Consider the following 19,147-nt stretch of genomic DNA (forward strand, 5'->3'; position numbering starts at 1 on the left):
GGAGGTGGGAGGGGGGATCGGGATAGGGAATACATGTAAATCCATGGCTAATTCATGTCAATGTATGACAAAAACCACTGAAATATTGTAAAGTAATTAGCCTCCACCTAATAAAAATAAATGAAAAAAAAAAAAGAAGTCAGTGGCATCCGGTCCCATCACCTCAAGGGAAATAGATGGGGAGACAGTGGAAACAGCATCAGACTTTATTTTTTTAGGCTCCAAAATCACTGCAGATGGTGACTGCAGCCATGAAATTAAAAGACGCTTGCTCCTTGGAAGGAAAGTTATAACCAACCTAGACAGCATATTAAAAAGCAGAGACATTACTTTGCCAACAAAGTTCTGTCTGGTCAAGGCTATGGTTTTTCCAGTGGTCATGTATGGATGTGAGAGTTGAACTGTGAAGAAAGCTGAGTGCCAAAAAATTGATGCTTTTGAATGTGGTGTTGGAGAAGACTTTTGAGAGGCCCTTGGACTGCAAGGAGATCCAACCAGTCTATCCTGAAGGAGATAAGTCCTGGGTGTTCACTGGAAGGACTGATGCTGAAGCTGAAACTCCAATACTTTGGCTACCTCATGCGAAGAGCTGACTCATTGGAAAAAACCCTGATCCTGGGAGGGATTGGGGGCAGGAGGAGAAGGGGATGACAGAGGATGAGATGGCTGGATGGCATCACCACCTCGATGGGCATGAGTTTGAGTAAACTCCGGGAGTTGGTGATGGACAGGGAGGCCTGGCGTGCTGCGATTCATGGGGTCGCAAAGAGTCAGACACGACTGAGCAACTGAACTGAACTGAACTATGAAGTCAATGAACTAATCTAGAGTTACACCATCAGTTAGTGGTAATGCTGGAATTACTAGTCCCACACCACCATCCTGCTTTTCCTAAAACATGGTTTTGATCACATTATTCTCCTGCTGAAAAAGATTCATTGCCTCTCTTTTGCCTACAGAGTTAATGATGAATTCCCTTCATGGGCACTTAGTCCAAGGCCTGGCTTGTGCCTTTCCTCAAGCAGATTCACTTCCTTTGTCTGAAAGTTTCCCTGCTTACATATTCATTCATTCACATATGGATTGAGTACTAATTAATAGACTGGTCCTGTTTTGAGTACTGGAGACAAGTAAATCACATTCCCTTTGTCCCGGTTTTTAGTATTTAATTGGAGAGAGCCAAATAAAAAATCACCACCCAGTGAGATAGTTCCTGTAATAGAGATGGGCACAATGTGCTACAGGTAAGAATTCTGAGAGGAGGGGGAATTTTTAAATTTTTATTCAAGTTTTATTTTTGGCTGCACCATGAGGCATGCAGGATCTTAGCTGTCCATCCAGGAAACCAACTCAGACCTCCTGCATTGAGAGCACAGAGTCTTAACCACTGTACCACCAGGGAAGTCCCAAGAAGAGGTGATATTTTTAAGCTCAGTCTTGAAGACCAAGTGGGAGCCAGCTGGATGGAGAAAGCATGCAATGGAACAGGAATTCCTAGACAAGAAAATACATGTGTGAAGGGGTGGTAAGTGGCAAGAGGCTAGAATTTTTTCTTTTGTAACTTTTGTTTTTTTCCATATATGTCCTTTACCATAATCTAAAATATGTATTGTTTGGTTTATTCACTTGGTTTGTTTTTTAAGGGGTGGCAAATACTGCCTGTGGGCCAAATTTGGCTTAATGTTTTATGGTTGGAGATCCAAGGATGGCTTTCACATTTTTGTGGGTTGTAAACAAACAAACAGAAACACCAGAGAAGAATATGCAGCTAGGGTCACAGGTGGTCCACAAAGCCTAAGATATTTACTACCTGGCCCTGGATATAAATCATTTCAGAGACATGACTGTCTCTTTCCTCCACTGAGCTGAATTTCCTCGTGACCAGGATATTAGCACCGCTTTGTTTACCCCTCTGTCTTCAGGACAGAGTAAAATGCCCAGTCAGTAGGTTATAAAAATAATTGTTGAGTAGATAAATATTATGTGGCTGGAGAGGTAGGCAAAGGGCAAGTGGTAGAGAAACTTGGATGCTGGTCTAAGAAATTTGAATTCTTAAAACAAGGGGAGACTTGGAAAGATTTTAAGCCAAGAATATTCCTTGCTTATTTGAAACCTACTCACAATTTAGATTCTCCTTCATGGAGGATTTTTTAAAAATTTATTTTATTGAAGTATCATTGATTTACGATGTTGTGTTATTTCTGTTGTATAGCAAAGTAATTCAGTAGTATATGTATATATTATTTTCCATATTATTTTCCATTATAGTTTATTATAGGATATTGAATATAGTTTCCTGGGCTCATGAGGCTTCTTTGACTACCCCATTTGAGGTGTTCTCTGCTGACGTCTATGGGGTTGCACAGAGTTGGACACGACTGAAGTGACTTAGCAGCAGCAGCTGCTGCTGTGTTCATCTCCCACAGAGCTCAGTGTCTTGGTACCCAGCCGACGGCAGAGTGAGAAGGCTGAGTATAGACTTTGCTTTTTACCTTTTTATTTTGTACTGGGGGATAGCTGATTAACAAACAATGCTGTGACAGTTTCAGGTGAACAGTGAAGGGAGCCCGTCATACGTACACATGTATCCATTCGCCCTCAATGAGCATGGACTTTGGAACCACATCAGAGTGAGGTCCATCTCTGCACTTCCTATCAGAATGACACAGAGTGACCTTTCTATTTCCCATCTGTAAAATGGGATGATAGCAATCATCTATGCATAGGGTTGTTGTGAGAATTAAAAGAGTCACTATTTGTAAAATTTGGAATAGTACCTGCATGTGGGAAGGGCATCATAGGTCTTTGCTAAAAGTAACACAACAGTTCTATTGTATTATTCATTTTCTTTTTGTTGTTGTGTAGTTGCTAAGTCATATCTGACTCTTTGTGACTCACGGACTGTAGCCTACCAGGCTCCTCTGTCCATGGGATTCCCCAGGAAAGGACACTGGATGGGTTGCCATCTCCTTCTCTTTGCACGTATGCCTAAATCTCCCATGCAGACTCCTCAAGGAGGGGAAGACTGCTTTTTTGTACCTTTAATAGCTTTTCCACTATTTGCAATGTATGTCTTCAAGTCAGAAATTCAGATAAAAAAATGAATCATATTGAAATTAGCAAGGTCTAGATAGTATGATCTTTTGCTGTTGCTGTTCACGGTCTGCTCCTTGGTTATGTGTTTGAAAAGCCAAAAGGAAACATACAGGACAGCCTCCATGCATACTGTACTTTGTTAGAAGCATAGAAATAACATGTGTCCTTCTATATTTCACAGAAACAATTTTTAATTATAAATTAGTCTCCATTGTGCATTCATGATGTTAGAACCAAATTTAGTTTATGCAAGCACAGATATGCTATTCATATTTTTTTTCCAAAATGTTTGCAACACTACCTAAATCATCTAGGATAATTTAGTGAAGCAGTGTTTGTTTATGAAGACTGGACATTTGTGCCAGTATTTTTTTTCTTTTTATGTCTTGACTTAGACCAGTTCCAGAGGAGTTTTATAAAATTAATACTACTTTCTATTTCATTGCTAAAAAGGCAGCACAGTCTTCTGTGCATTCTGTATGCACCTATAACTAAACTATCTCTTTGACAGCAGATTAGAGGGGGACCATCCCAAAGACCTTAGAGTTAGGCATGACTGAAGTGACTTAGCAAGTATGCACACATCCCAAAGACCTTGACTTGCTCATTTTCCTTTATAGAAAAAAAATCGTAGTTTTTTCCAATGCTTAGCCATTTTTTTAAGTTAGAGAATCAGTTGGATTCAATCACACTCCAGAACACTGGTCGAAGTCACTTATGTGAAGTCCTTCCTAATTCTAGGAGAGATGGCTATTTAGCTTGCCAGCTTGGTCTACAGAATTCTAAACAGAATTTTAAAATCAAATCTACTTGGACTGTAAATCCTTACCAGAAAAATAAGTAAATATTTGTTGAATACAATCTGACTTCTCAAAATTGATTACAAATTACCCAAAACTTGATATGGTTTTGCAACTACAAGCACACTATCTTCCCTGATATATAAGTTTGATCTGCAAACATTTAATTTTACCCAGCAATTCTCTGTTTTACTAAAGTTACTCAATTTGATCAGGAAGACTGCAAGGCAAACTTTCTTAAATTTTGATTTAATATTGATTGCATTGATCATATAACAAAACCTGTCATACAAAGTGCTTAAATAATTTGAAATAATGTGAATGGGTTTGAATTTTAACAGCTGTAGCTAACAATTATCAGCCTTTTAAAGTCACTGACTTGTAATCAAAACAGTTTCTCTTCAGTAATTATTCTCCAAAGGTCTCTGAGCATGAGAAGCAGTTTTTAGATGCAATCAGAAAAATTCATCCTGGCAGTTGATAGAACAGAGTAGAATTTGAAGTGGAAGTTTCTATTCCAGCCAGGGAAGTTTTTTATGTGGAGTTTTCTAAAGGTTTCATTTTCACCATTCTTGGCCAAAGGGGGGCTTTGAGGCTTAGAATCTAAAAATTGACTGGTGACAGTTTAAAGACAGCAGACTGAAATGCAGAATTAACTTAGAAATAAAAAGTTATGATTAAAGAGGCGATGTATTATTGTTAAAGTGCACAAAACCCAGTTCTAGTGGAACTCAGCCATCAACCGGCTTTGTGCGCTTGGGTGCAAAATTAAACCCTGGGCCTCACGGTGCTCTTTTGTCAACTAAAGGGATTTTCCTGGATAATTTCTTAGTCCTAGAATCAGCTCTGATGTTCTGGTCTAGCTGTAAAGAAGTCTTTACCTTTGAGTCCTGGCTCCCCTTTGTCCCCCACTAAGTGGAATATCTGGGGAGACCCGGGAGTTCCTCTCTCTCCCTGCTCCCCCTTGGTTCCTGGGGGTCCTCTTGCGCCCTTTACTCCTGGAATTCCAAAGCTCCCTAAAAGACAGGAATAACAGCATCAGTCCCTTAATTCTTTAAAAGTCCATGAGGATTCTAAAGCTAACAGTGCTGATCATAAAACAAGACAAATAAACCAAAAAAGGTTAATAGGGCTAAGAACTTGATGAATAGTTGCTCCCAAACAGGCAGCCACATGAGGGCAGTGGTCAAAGCCTATAGGGAGAAAAATATGCCTCTATTCAAATGAGAAAAAGGAATACAGAAAACTGCAAAATTAAATACATGATTCCCTCAGAAATACTTTCTCCTCAAAGAATAAAATATAATTCATGTTTCTGCTAATTAAATGAATATTGTTCATACCTTTTAATAGCTGGAAGATACTCCATCACTTACCCCTCTGTCCTGGGGTGCCTGGGTTCCCAGGAGGCCCTGGGGGACCAATGTGGCCTGGAAACCCCATCATCCCCATTATTCCTTTTTCACCTGTGGAAAGAAATTAACACAAGGCAGCACACGTTGTAAATAATGAGAAAAGCAAATACTCCATAAAATAAAGTATACTTAGAGGAAAGAGAGTTGAAAAAATGGTTTCTGTAAATAGGAAAATAATCATAATAGTCTAGGAGATGGGTCAGGAAATGGCCTTTTTCTTACATCACAGATGTAGAAGTCATTGATAGTACATCACAGTTGTGGGTGAGGAGAGACTATGGCTGAAGTTCAGGAGCCTTTCCTCCTCCCAACCTTTGATCAATAACTTTCTGTTATATTCCCTTATCTTACTTCCTTCACAACCTTTGTCTCTAGATGAATTTAGTTCTTCAATGTATTTGTTATTGTGTCCCCACTGTCAGAGGTGGAGTCTTATTCAGCAATGTGTCTCTAGGGCCTGGAATAGTGATGGCATATACTACAGGCTCAATAGTATAAATGAAAGATTAATTAGCAGATTGAGTCCTTTTTCAATTTCCTTTAAAAACTTTTAAAAATTTGAGTATAATTGTTTTACAGTGTTATATTAGTTTCTGTTGCACAACAAAAGGAATCAGCTATAAGTATACACATATTCCCTCCCTTTTGAGCTTCCCTCCCAACCCACCACATTCCAACCCTCTAGGTCATCACAGAGCACCGAGCTGAGTTCCCTGGGCTATACCACAACTTCCCACTAGCCACCTATTTTACACATGGTCGTGTATATATGTCATGCTGTTCTGGGCTCTTCTCTTGAGGAGAGATCAGCGAGGTCCTTATACCATGAGAAGACTGTTGAAACATTCTCCCCCAAATATACAAAGCATAAAAATTGGTGCGATAAAATGAGTTATAAGGGAATACTATGAACCATGATATGCCACAAAATTAGATAACTTAGACAAAAAGGACAAATTCTTAGAGAGGCACAGATTACCAAAATTGACTCAAGAAGAAATAGGAAGTCTGAATAGATCTATAAGAAGTGAAGAGATTGAATTTGTAATTTTTTTTTTCTTCTCGGAGTTTTATTGCTACAGGTCTTAAAGTCTTTTTTTGCTTGTTTTTGTTGTTGTGAGTTTTTATTTTTTTCTTTATATATATTTTATTGAAGTATAGTCGACTCACAACATTTCAGGTGCATAGCAAGGTGATTCAGTCATACATATACATATATATCATTTTTGAGATTATTTTCCATTATAGGTTATTACAAGATATTAAGTATGGTTCCCTGTGCTATACAGTAAACATTTGTTATTTGTTGCATATCTATTTTTTTTTTAAATTAGAAATCTAGCATTCTATTCATGCTAAGGCAAACAAGTGGAATCACGACTGACTAAACAACAGTAACTTAAAAGGAAAATGTGGAAAACAAGGGAAGAAGAATAACAAAAGCAAGGGTACCTGGTGGCCCTAAAAATCCTGGATTTCCTGGATATCCTTTTGGACCAGGTGGTCCCATCTCCCCTCGGTGACCTGGCGTTCCTGGTAGTCCAGGTTCTCCAGGAAATCCTGACCTATCCAAGCCCGGGATACCTGGGTCTCCCTTTGGCCCTGTTTCACCTCTTCTGCCTGTATATAAATGAATGAATGAAAAAATGAACACACAACTGCTTTCCCCACCAACTCCAGATATATTTCACAGCTGTAAATACTTAGCTCTGTGATTTGAGCAAATCACACACTTATCTAATGATTGATTTAATTGATTGATTTAGGTCCCCTTTTGTGGAATTCAAAAATCCCTTCTGGCTTTAAGATTCTGTGTTTCAATGCTTCATGAAGTGATGATAGTCTAGAATTTAGATTTATTTTCTAGTCCTGCAGGCACATCTTGGGAATGCACTTTCTGACTGTGGCTCAGTCTTTAACCTGCAGGATTGGTACTGAACCACTCATCTGGCAAGTCTCAGATGCTTCTGGAAACAATGATAGCACCACTACAACAATGAACATTTTGGCTAAAATTTTGCTTGTGATCATATTAGAAGTGTGGTAGCTGAGTCCTAAAGGATTTTTTTTCCCCAGAAATAGTTCACAAACCTGGTTGAGAGAAGCCAAAAAGATAGTAAATTCCCCATGACCACCTCATCTTCATAATTAGATTTATTTTCATATTCTTTTATGTTGCTTGTAAAGCAACTGACTATATGTTCTAGTTTGTATACATTCACTCTGTTTCAATAATTAGGATACATTTACCACTTTAATGTATGTATGAAAGTATTCAAGGTAAAATATTTTTGAGAGTTTATATGTATATATATGTAAATATATATCTGTATATAATTTCAGTGTTCATATTTTCTTGCATACAAGACATAGACCAATTTTACTATAGTAATTTCAGGTCTCGTACTCTATCGATGGTATTCACTGCAATGAATCTATGACAACAGGTTTCTGTTTTTGAAATCACTTTTCCCACTGAACAGTGGTCAGGACTTTTTACTGGACAGTTCTCATGTCAGGCAGCAAAGCTCAGAGTAGGAGTCCCATGTCACTTGCCCACCTGGTGATTGGTTTCAAGGGCCTCCCCCTACCTGGTTGCCCTTTCAATCCATTTAAGCCTGGAAGTCCTTGAGCTCCCATGGGACCCTCTGTGCACATTCCTGGGGGTCCTCTTTCTCCAGGTGGCCCGGGCTTCCCTGGATCCCCTGCAAAATAGAGCCCAAAACACAATAAGATGCCAAACTCAAGGTCTTAGTATTGCGATTCCAGTCATTCTCCTATAACTTTCCCCCCCTGAATGGAACTTATATTTATTACCATTGATAGTACCATAGTCCTGTGTCTAATACAGAGGACACTGGTTAAAAGAAAAGAAGGAAGGAAGGGAAAAAGAGGGAACAAAGGTAGGGCAGCAATGGAATGGAAAGTTGAATGGAAAAAATAATTAAGCCTCCCACATTCTATTTATTGAGCTAGAAGTTTGAGAAGAATTCTTCACTTGTAGAGCACTTACACACTCAAATGGCAGCATTGTAGCTGAGCTCACAGTGGGAAAAGGTAACCATACTTGCTATTGTACCTCGTGGTCCATCAAGCCCCCCAGTTCCTGGAACTCCAGGGAGACCCGGAAGTCCAGGGAGTCCAATTTCTCCAGTTTCCCCAGAGCTGCCTCTTTCTCCTGGCAAACCTGGTGCTCCGGGTTCTCCAGGCATGGCTAGTCCTGGCTCTCCCTAGGGCACAAAAATGATATTAGTTTCACTGCATCATGCTTTCAAATCCTTACTGACTATAGACTGGTCTTTAGAGCTATTTATTTGAAAATAATATCTCCAAGATGGAGGTTCTACATCCCTTTTTGCATAGTCTCCACCCTTTCATCCATTTCCCCTTTTCAACTCTAGTTGCTGACTTTTTAAATAAAATTGTGCTTACTAATTCTTCCTAGCCTCCACTTGTTAAGAACACTGTGGAATTTTCTACAGTCTAGATATCTCTCCTTTTGATAGTTTTTCTCATAGCTATTCATGTTGGTTTCTAAAGTTTTCCCATTTTAAGAACTCCAAATGCTTCTGAAGATTAAGGAAGAAATAGAGAGGCAACTTGGTATTCTTACACCTTCTATCTCCTTTCTAAAGGGGAGGAATAATTTAAAGAAACTTAAAAAAATCAATATCTTCGTCATCTACAAATATATTGGCAATTTATGCACACAGAGCATCCTGACTGGCAGGGGCATATGAACTGGCCAACCGTAATTGCTCCTCTTCTCCCCCATATTAGTTTAAATTTTAATTCTCCAAGACCTTGATTCCTGGGAGGCCTGGCTTTCCAGGTAAGCCTGGCTTTCCCATTTCTCCAGGACAACCTGGTGATCCTTTGGTTCCTGGAAACCCTCGGTCTCCTAGAGAAAAAATAATAAAGGTTGTAAGATAAGGCTTAAAAGAGCCTACGCAGTAGCTCTCTCATCTTAAAGTGCTTTTGCAAGGCAAGCAGCCTTAGGAGTTTTCACGAAAGCTTGAGAAATGAGAAAGACAACTGCTAAATTAGCACTTTAAAAAAGTAAATTCCAAATTAGACTACATTGGTTCCCAGTTTAAAAAAATTACCTTCTATATTTTTGTTGTTTAGAGCCACTAAATTCTGGCAATTCTAGTTTAAACCACTGATACTGATTGACAGTTTGGCTGCCTTTTTTAAAAAGTATATTTCACATACAGTGCACAGCCAAATGAATTTTTACATGGCTATCTGATGTGAGCAGTGACTCATTGGGAAAGACCCTGATACTGGGAAAGACTGAGGGCAAGAGGAGATGGGGGCAAAGGAGGATGAGATGGTTGGATGGTATCACTGACTCAATGGACATGAGTTTGAGCAAACTCTGGGAGATGGTGAAGGACGGGGAAACCTGGCATGCTGCAGTCCATGGGGTTGAAAGAGTTGGACATGACTGAGTGACTGAACAACAACAAAGTATAGGTATCTATTAAGAAGAATAAATTTCTTACAATCCCACAATCAGAAAGAATCATTATTACCATTTTGGTGAATTTCCGTCCAGTTTTTTTCTTGCATTTTAAAAAATACGATTGAGATGAGACTGCATAAAATGTGAATTCTTCCTTTTTTGCTTAAAATTATTTTAAGATTTTTTTCCCCATTTAAGACTAGTGGAAAACATCATTTTGAAGGATTTAATGGATATTTCCTATGCTATTCATTACATGTGTTTACATTTTATAAATATCCACAATGAACCTTGTGTTTAAAATTTTTTGAAAACTTACCCTTAGGTCCAGGAGGCCCAGGGAATCCAATTCCTGGAATTCCTGGTTCACCATCAGGCCCCGGGAGACCCAGATCACATTCTCCTGTGGATCCAGGGATACCTTGAAAACACACAGACATCCATGTCAGCACCTTCCCTGTATCTTGCCATAAAACAAGATGTTTGTTTCTGCATTATTCCAGACCTTTTTGTAAATTAAGAAATAATAACCCCAACTTCCTACCCATTCCTATCTAATGAGCTTATCATTAGGAAGCACAAGTAATTTAAAAAATTTTTATTTTTTATTGGAGGATAATTACCTTATAAATTGTGGTGGTTTCTGCCTTACATCAGCATGAATCAGCCATAGGTATACACCTGTCTCCTTCCTCTCGAATCTCCCTCCCACCCCCCACCCCATCCGATCCCTCTAGGTTGTCACGGAGCAGTGGCTTTGGTTCCTGCATCATACAACAAATTCCCACTGGCTGTCTATTTTACATATGGTGATGTACTTGTTTCAATGCTACTCTCTCAAATCATCCCACCTTCTTTCCCCACTGTGTGCAAAAGTCTGACCTTTATGTCTGCATCTCCTTTGTTGCCCTGCACATAGGATCACCAGTACCATTTTTCTGGAGTCTACATATATGCATTAATATGCAATATTGTAAATAATTTTGAAAATATAATTTAACTTCTAAAATGAATTATTTTTGATGTCTTGAACTATATGCCCCCACGCCCCACCATGAATGTAATGTTAAGTTTTAGATGATGTTGGCAAAAAAGTTAAGCTTTCAAATGAAGAAGCTATGGGAACTGTCCCAATCAACCAGCAGTTCACATTGCTTGTTCCTCCACCAAAAATCCAGGAAGTCTGTTCTTCTCTCCAGTCCCTCTTAAGGAATTGTATCAATTCTCTTTTGGAGTCAGAAGTACTAATGGGAATAGTCCAGATAACCTCAAAGGACAACAGCAAGTCTCCTGTCTGTTGGCTTGTCCCCTGTGACCTAAGCTCTTTATTGGAGCCAATGAATCTGTTTTCCTTCTAATGGGAGAGTTTTAGCCAGGAGAGTCAGGGTGCCATTTTCTCCCATGTACCAGGCGTGGCAAAGGGGATACTCACCAGGTGGACCCCGGGGACCAGCACGGCCTGGAGGCCCAGGGGGTCCTGGGGGCCCTGGGACTGGTATAGAAACACCAGTTTCTCCCTCAGGACCTTAAGAAAATGTACAGCATAAGATTGGTTTGCATATTGAAGTTTTTATTTGTTCAGAAGGGAAAAACATAATTATAAGGGATTCATAAACATACCCCAAGGGATATAAAAAATAATCTCTGCTTCCATAGGCTTCAAACCTGGCTTAAGGACGACCAGCTCATAGAAACTCTCTTATTCAATTGACAAATATTTATAAGCATCTGTTATTGGTTAAGCCTTGTTTTAGTTAATAGTCCAACATGCTGATCTATTAAAAGAGAACCTATTCTAAAAAAAATATTGATAATATGGAATTCAGCCTAACTGCTAGTGAATACTGGCAGGGTATTTATTTATTGGGTGACTAGTTTTCACAGGAAGACAGTATGGTTTACTGAATAAAGCACGAAGTGAGGCCTGACAAGTTGAATTGGGCTTGAATCTTGGCCCTGCTCTTTGTAAGGTCTATGAGCTTGAGCATGTTTTTTAACCTGAGTTCCTTACAGGTTGAAGAAATAATGACTGCCTCCCAGGGAAAGATTTGAGATAATGTTCTGACCAAAGTGCGTGTGTGTGTGCATGTTCAGTTGCTTCAGCTGTGTCTAACTTTTTGCAACCCCAAGGACCATAGCCTGCCGGGCTCCTCTGTCCATGGGGTTTCCCAGGAAAAATACTGGAGTGGGTTGCCATGCCCTCCTCCAGGGGATTGTCCCAACCCAGGGGTTGAACCTGGGTCTCCTGATTCTCATGCATTGCAGGCAGATTCTTTACTGTTGAGCCACTAGATAAGCCCTCTGAAAACAGAGGCTAATATTAAAACAATTGTTACTGATCAGAATCACCCATATATTCATATATTTATAGAAAAGATAAGTTTACAGTAATGTGATGGGAGAAATTTGATGATGATATTCCCTTTGAAAGAACAGAGGAGGATTTGAAGATGAATTAGAAGGAGGTAAACCTATTTGTTAAAGGGACAGATGGTAAATAATTTGGAGTTTATGGTCCAGATGTGTCTCTGTTGCAATAACTTTACTTTCCTAGTGTGAGAATAGTGAGGAACAATCTGTGTGCCAATAAAACTTAATAGGAAATACAACTTTTAGTGTCTATTGTATTGCCTATAATTTTTACGTCATGAAATATTATTCAAAAAAATTTTTCCAATAAATTGAAAATATAAAAACCACTCTGAGCTTGTAGACTATACATAAGTAGGTGGTGGGCTAGATTTAGACTGTGGTCTGCTATAGTGTGTCAATCTTTGGATTAGAATATGAGCCTTAAAGTAGGTGCAGAAAAAAATACTCATATAACTCATATAACAATATAATGATAAAATAAGCTTTACATATGTGTATGGACAGAAATGCATGCATGCAATTTATAATGTACTGTTGACCCTTGAACAACATGGGTTTGAACTGCAAGGGTCCACTCATTGGCAGATTTTTTCAATAGTAAATATTAGAGTACTACATGACAGGCTAGGTTGAACTATACAGATAGGGAGGAGCTACACACAGAAAGCCTGATTCTAAGTTATACACATGGAACATTGGTGCCCCTAACTCCCATATAGTGTTGTTCGAGGAATGTACATATAAATGTATGTGAATACTACAGGGGATGCTGCACTCAAAATCTTATTCCTGGTGAGGGATGCTATAAAAAGATTTGGAGACCACTGGTACTGAATCACTAAAGTGATTTTAGAAGTAAAAAATTACCAATGCAACATTACTTAACACTGTCAGTAACAGGAAATTCTCCTTTTCAGCCATGTTTTCCATCACGGGTAAACATGAGGGTCCAATCCCTCCTGAATACCACAGCTATGTTCAGTACACATAGATCCTAAAGTTAATGGCACTTTATGACTATTGTCAATACAACTTTTCTTCATTTGCCTTAGATATTTTGAAGTTTTATTCATAAGCCATTTATGAGGTTACGGATCAAAAAGAACAAATTGCAATAATATGAGTGGGCCCTGGGGCTAGGAAGAGGCTTCTCAAGGTCAATCCTACAGGTCTCTGCCTCCCCTTTGTTTGTCATACCTGACTTCCACTCATCTCTTAGGATCTATTCATTCCATTTCTCTATATCAGGAATGGATATAGACTATTCCTAGGAAATTTCAGCTGCATTGCTCAGTAACATTGCTCTCTACCACAGCCTCCATGTTCTTTCCCAGAGTCTATAAGTTGACACGGTCTTCTTATTAGAAGTCAATTTCTAGATATTCACTAGTCTTGGGAGAGTTACATTCCTTCTAGCTCTAGGAACCATCAACCCACTCCACAGGAAAACAGGACTGGAAAGAAAACTAACCAACCGGCTTCTCCAGGTGGTCCAGGGGCTCCAGGAAGTCCTTGGGTGCCCTTTGGACCAGGCTCTCCCTGTGGTCCATAGTCTGATGGTCCAGCCGGTCCTATGGGTCCTGGGGACCCAGGGATACCAGGATCCCCTGGAAGACCTGGGTCCCCCTTCTCACCACTCAGGGCCTGTATCAATAGGAATATGTTCGTATAGTGATTCATCCAGTATCTCCTTACACAATCTCACATGAATATGAATACCAGTTAGGTCATCATTGAGAAGATCCTGAATTAAAAGGCAGTTGTTATTGAAGGCATTGTTCTAAAATAAGCACTGAATGATGTCTGTTGTTTCCTGCCTTTTGGGATCCAGCAACATGTCATTAACGCTCTCAAGTCCCACTTGAGATGTCCTATAATGGAATGCTACGCATGTAACAGCCCAGAAATCTCACCTCAGATTGGCCAACGATGCAAAGGGCATCAGAGTTGACATTCATGTTAATGCCACATTTCTAAAATAAACCCAGTACGGCAAATCATCATTTGATTGGTTTTCACCAGGTATCTTCATTACAGAGGAGATATTGAATCTGTACTAATTTTTTCTCAAATCTTTTGTTAATTTCATCATCTCTAGCTTTGAAAATGAGTTGTATCTTTTAAAGTTGAATTTGACAAAATAATTGAAGTTCCTCTTTCCCCCCAAGTGAAAGTGAAAGTGTTAGTCACTCAGTCATGTTTGACTGTAACCTGCGAGGCTCCTCTGTCCATGGGATTCTCCAGGCAGGAATAATGGAGTGGGAAACCATTCCCTTCCACAGGGGATCTTCCTGACCCAAGGATCAAACCCAGGTCTCCAACATTGCAGGCAGATTCTTCACTCTCTGAGCCACCAGAGAAGCCCATCTGACAGGACTTTCATTGTTCAATGTCAACAGGTGGCTAAGTAGTCCTTCTTTTAAGATGGCAGGGTGTAAGACTCAAAACAGTTCCTCGATACTCCCTTACTTTCTGGGACATAATAAGAACTAATAAAAAAAAATAGGGAGATGTAAATAGGAGCATCATACGGACTATATTGGGCTTCCCTGGTGGCTCGGATGGTAAATAATCTGCCTGCAGTGCAGGAGACCCAGGTTTGATCCCCAGGAAGGGAAGATCCCTTGGAGAAAGGAATGCCAACCCACTCTAGTATTCTTGCCTGGAGAATTCCATGGACAGGAGAACCTGGCAGGCTACAGGTCGAAAAGAGTCGGACACGACTGAGTGACTATCACTTTCATTTTCATGGACTGTATTAATGCTAGAACAAAAGAATTCTGTACTCCAGCCCTTTTTAAGCATAACTACTGCCTTGGAGGGACAGCTGGCAGTTTGCCAAAGATGAGTCTGAAACATTGGAACTGCTAGCTGCTCTGGCCAAAGAGGGTTTTGTACACAAAGAGATGTAGGAAAGATTGCATATCATATCTACATTTGGGGAGTCAATTCATATTCTCATATTAAAGGGTTTGTGAATGAAGCTTTAAATTGTTTCCAAGTTTCCCTGTTCAAGGTAGAACACTTTTGATTGGATGACACTGATAAGCCTTGGAGTAACTGGTATTTCATGAAACACGCTGAGTAGCATGCCTTGTGAACCTCTCAGATATATGTGATAAGTGGTCGGCCTCTGCCTCTATAACATTTAAAAATAAAGGTCAGTAAGAACCTCTCACTTGAACATGTGAGAGATTTTATACATGAAAAGATAGGATTTATACAAGCTTAAGTACTGTAAATGACAACACTTTAGATTTTTTTGATTACACTAAATATTTTATCCTTTCAGGCATTTATTTTTACTTAAAAGAATGAACAATGTCCCCAAAATACTGACTAAAACTTTCTGTCACTAATCATTTTCTGAACTTCCCTATAAACTCATTTGATACAAATGTGGAATTATTACTTGTGTATGAGACAAGATCATTGTCAATGTGGAATTTTATTTGGGCTGAAAACATCATTGAGAAAAAAAGATATTGAGTGCTACATATTTATTTTGTCAAAATACTATAAATATTTGTTCTGGTTTGAGGGATGAACTGTGCTGAAATTCCAATAATTTTTTGAAACAAGATCAGCTGATGTCTTAACTTTAGAGCCCTTCATTCAGAAGGAAGGTAATTTGGAAAAAGTTGCTGAGTACCAACCGGTTCTCCTTTAGGTCCTGGTAATCCTTTCACTCCCGGAGTTCCAGGAATGCCATCCAAGCCCTTTCTTCCAGGGTGTCCTCGGAGTCCTGGATCCCCTGGGGCACCCACTTGTCCCTCTGGCTGAGATGCTTCACCTTTTTCTCCTTTAAGTCCTGGCTGACCCTGAGCACCTGGGAATCCCTAGGGTAGTAGAGAAATGTCTGCATTGCCTTGGGTACAGTTGTTCTTGTCAATCTTAAAAAAATGTCAGTAAGAACTTTTCAATTTTAATGGACATGAATTATTTTCCAGACACTTTCTTTGACCCACAAGTATGTCAAGCTTTTTGGCTTTATTTTTACCTCCAAAACTATAAAAAAACTTCAGTTAGGATAATTCAATGCAACACCTATAATAATATAATTCAATATGATGCCACCATCATTATAATTCAGATTATGTTTGAATACTGATAAATTTTAATATGCATCCATGGATAATTTGATTCAAATACATTTATCCAAACATAACTTTCTGGTTTTAAATTTTTTATGATTTTTTATGAGGGATCTTCCTGACCCAGGGATCAAATCCAGGCCTCCTACATTGCAGGCAGATTCTTTCACTGTTTCAGTCACCAGGGAAGCCCCACAATATGCATCCAAGGATAATTTGATTTAAATGCATTTATCCAAATACAACTTTCTGATTTTAATTTATTAACAATTATATTAAAGTATAAATATCATAAAAGGAATCCTTTGTAAGACTACAACTAAATGATTTTTAGTAAATTTACACATTGTGTTGCAATCGCCACAATCCAGTGTTAAAACATTTCTATCACCCCTCCAAATTCCCTCAGATCTACTTGCCGTCCACCCCTATGCCCAACCTCAGCCTCAGGGAACCACTGATCTACTTTCTGTCTCTGATACCATTTGAAATGATGATAAATTCATGAATTCACTTATTCATTCACACAACATTCATTAATTCATTCAATCCAAAAGTATCAACCAAGCGCTTTACTATTAAGTAAGCCTCCTTCTGAGGCACCAAACTGACAACTTATATGGACAGCAACCATTATCTCCAGAGTGCTCCAAACTGAACCTAAATAAAGCTTCAAAACCATGAAATCTTACTGGAAATCCTGGAAGACCAGCACTTCCTGGGGACCCTGGGCTTCCTTTAATGCCAGCTGCCCCTGGTTCTCCTGCAAAGCAGTAAATTATTAAGTGGTCATTGAACACAAACTTGGAGCAGCCAGGGTAAGGCAGTGTGTGAGGAAAATAGGGCATTTTCTTCTGAAGAAAGAAAATTTCTATCTTAAAACACACAGTGGAGGATGACAATGGGAGTTAAAAAAACTGGAAAAAGAGTTATGTTCAAAATAAGTACTCAAATTTTAGCTTCCTAAATTCTTGTCTTTATAATTTTAAGGAATACACTTATTTTTTCCTAATGATAAAAGTAATGGATGTTCATGGTAAAAAAAAATTATACTGAAAGAAATGAATAAGAATCATGCATAAATCTACCACCAGGAGATAATATTTGCTAAAATTTTCATGTGTATTACTCATAAAATTTTATATCCATAAATGTGTAGGACTTCATAATATACTTTTTTGATGTCACATTATGCATATGTCAATAAATACGGATTTATAGCTTCACTTTAAATGGCTGTAGCTTATTGTGTGTGTGTGCACGTGCACGTGTGTGTGTGTGTGTGTGTGTGTGTATGTGTGTTCAGTTGCTCAGTTGTGTCCAACTCTTTGTGACCCCATGGACTGCAGCCCACCAGGCTCCTCTGTCCATGGGATTCTCCAGGCAAGAATACTGGAGTGGGTTGCCAGATCATTTATTCAGCAAACAGCTATTTTCAGGCATTTAAGATTTTTTTGACATGGACCATTTTTAAAGTCTTTATTGAATTTGTTACAATATTGTTTCTGTTTTATGTTTTGCTTTTTTGGCTAAGATACACGTGGGATCTTATCTCCTGGACCAGGGACCAAACTCACACCCCCTGAATCGGAAGTCAAAGTCATAACCACTGGACTACCAGTGAAGTCTCTATTTTTAAATATTTGAATTGTTTTATTCAATTTTAGCTGTTGTAAACAGTCCTATGATAAATACCCCATATTTAGTTCTGCGAATTTAACCAACGATTTCCTTTACAATAAATTCCTAAAAGTGTAGCTCCAGGTCAAAAGAGGTAAAAACCTTTCTGAGGCTCTGGATATCTGTTGCTAAATTGCGTTTTGCTATACAACTGTATAGTTCCTCTGGGTATTTAAATATTTTGGTAAAGAGGATCCCTTTAGAGGGTCTTTTGGATGGATCTAAGGTCAGTTTATTAACAAATGTTTATTCATATTTTATTTTAATGCAAGATGTGAGTCAGGAGAATTCTTTTATAGTAATCAAAACAGTTTTTCCATTTATGCATCTTCTTTAAGCTATAGCTGTAGTTCCTCAAACGTAAGGAAACCAAGGAAAATATAGCGATGCAACTGGTTGGGCAGCAGCAATGAGCTGCCCACCTGCATCTCAAGCTTTGGCTCAGAGATGACTCTGGGGATGTAGGAAAATTATGATAGCTTTCCTTTTGTTGCTTCTCTTCTCCTTTCCTTGTGGTTTTTTAACGTTTTCCCCCAGAGACTTGGGTACCAAATAGAAGCTACAGAAAAATACTTCCCCTGTTCTTTGCCCCATCCTTTCCGCTCAGGCTTGTCTCAGGTAGTCAGCAACTAAAATGCAATAGAGGGAAATGCCACGTTTTATGGGGTTTTTGGCTTTCTTTATGTTAACAGAATGTTTTTGAAGGTTTCCCTCCAAATTCACGTAAACTGCATCCTGACATTGAGCAATCTGATGTCTTTTTTTTTTTTCTGTCCAGTGAGCGGAGCCTTTTGGTACTTGCAAAAACACTTGGGTGTAAACTGTCCTACCTTGGAATCCTTTTTCGCCTTCTAACCCTGGCAATCCAGGGGGGCCTGGAGATCCTGGGACATAAGGACACTGTGTGCACAAGAGGCCCGGCTCCCCTGCAATGAGAACATACTTGCGTCACTCACAAACCCACACCGAGTCCTCAGAAAGGACTGAAACTTTCCAACCACATGACCATTTATTACATCTAAATTTTTTCATGTAGTGAAAATTATGTATGTATTCATACATATCTAGGACATGTATATTCATAAAAAACAATTCATCTATTATATCTGCTTATTGTATCTGAACTTTTCTTTTTCTTTTTTTGCTTTATAGAAAGGAAATCCGAAGAGCCCGGTAACAAACATTTACTATCTCAGTTTTTCTCTCGAGTGCAGGATAAAA

The 19,147-nt window shown here is 38.9% G+C and overlaps 1 protein-coding gene across 1 annotated transcript in view; it reads right to left on the reverse strand.

The window, feature by feature from the left end:
* The window catches only part of COL4A3 (collagen type IV alpha 3 chain), a 167,260-nt gene that overhangs the window by 38,957 nt on the left and 109,156 nt on the right, over nucleotides 1-19,147 (reverse strand). The window contains exons 23-34 of the mRNA XM_043909827.1: nucleotides 18,757-18,852; nucleotides 16,939-17,009; nucleotides 15,809-15,991; nucleotides 13,628-13,796; nucleotides 11,212-11,304; nucleotides 10,099-10,200; nucleotides 9,115-9,212; nucleotides 8,391-8,541; nucleotides 7,903-8,016; nucleotides 6,764-6,931; nucleotides 5,273-5,362; nucleotides 4,778-4,912 (exon numbers count right to left, since the gene is read on the reverse strand). Coding sequence (XP_043765762.1) covers nucleotides 4,778-4,912; nucleotides 5,273-5,362; nucleotides 6,764-6,931; nucleotides 7,903-8,016; nucleotides 8,391-8,541; nucleotides 9,115-9,212; nucleotides 10,099-10,200; nucleotides 11,212-11,304; nucleotides 13,628-13,796; nucleotides 15,809-15,991; nucleotides 16,939-17,009; nucleotides 18,757-18,852 — 1,470 coding nt within the window. The remainder of the gene's footprint in view (nucleotides 1-4,777; nucleotides 4,913-5,272; nucleotides 5,363-6,763; nucleotides 6,932-7,902; nucleotides 8,017-8,390; nucleotides 8,542-9,114; nucleotides 9,213-10,098; nucleotides 10,201-11,211; nucleotides 11,305-13,627; nucleotides 13,797-15,808; nucleotides 15,992-16,938; nucleotides 17,010-18,756; nucleotides 18,853-19,147) is intronic.

Source organism: Cervus elaphus, chromosome 8 (assembly GCF_910594005.1).
Source record: "Cervus elaphus chromosome 8, mCerEla1.1, whole genome shotgun sequence".
NCBI classification, from domain to species: Eukaryota; Metazoa; Chordata; class Mammalia; order Artiodactyla; family Cervidae; genus Cervus; species Cervus elaphus.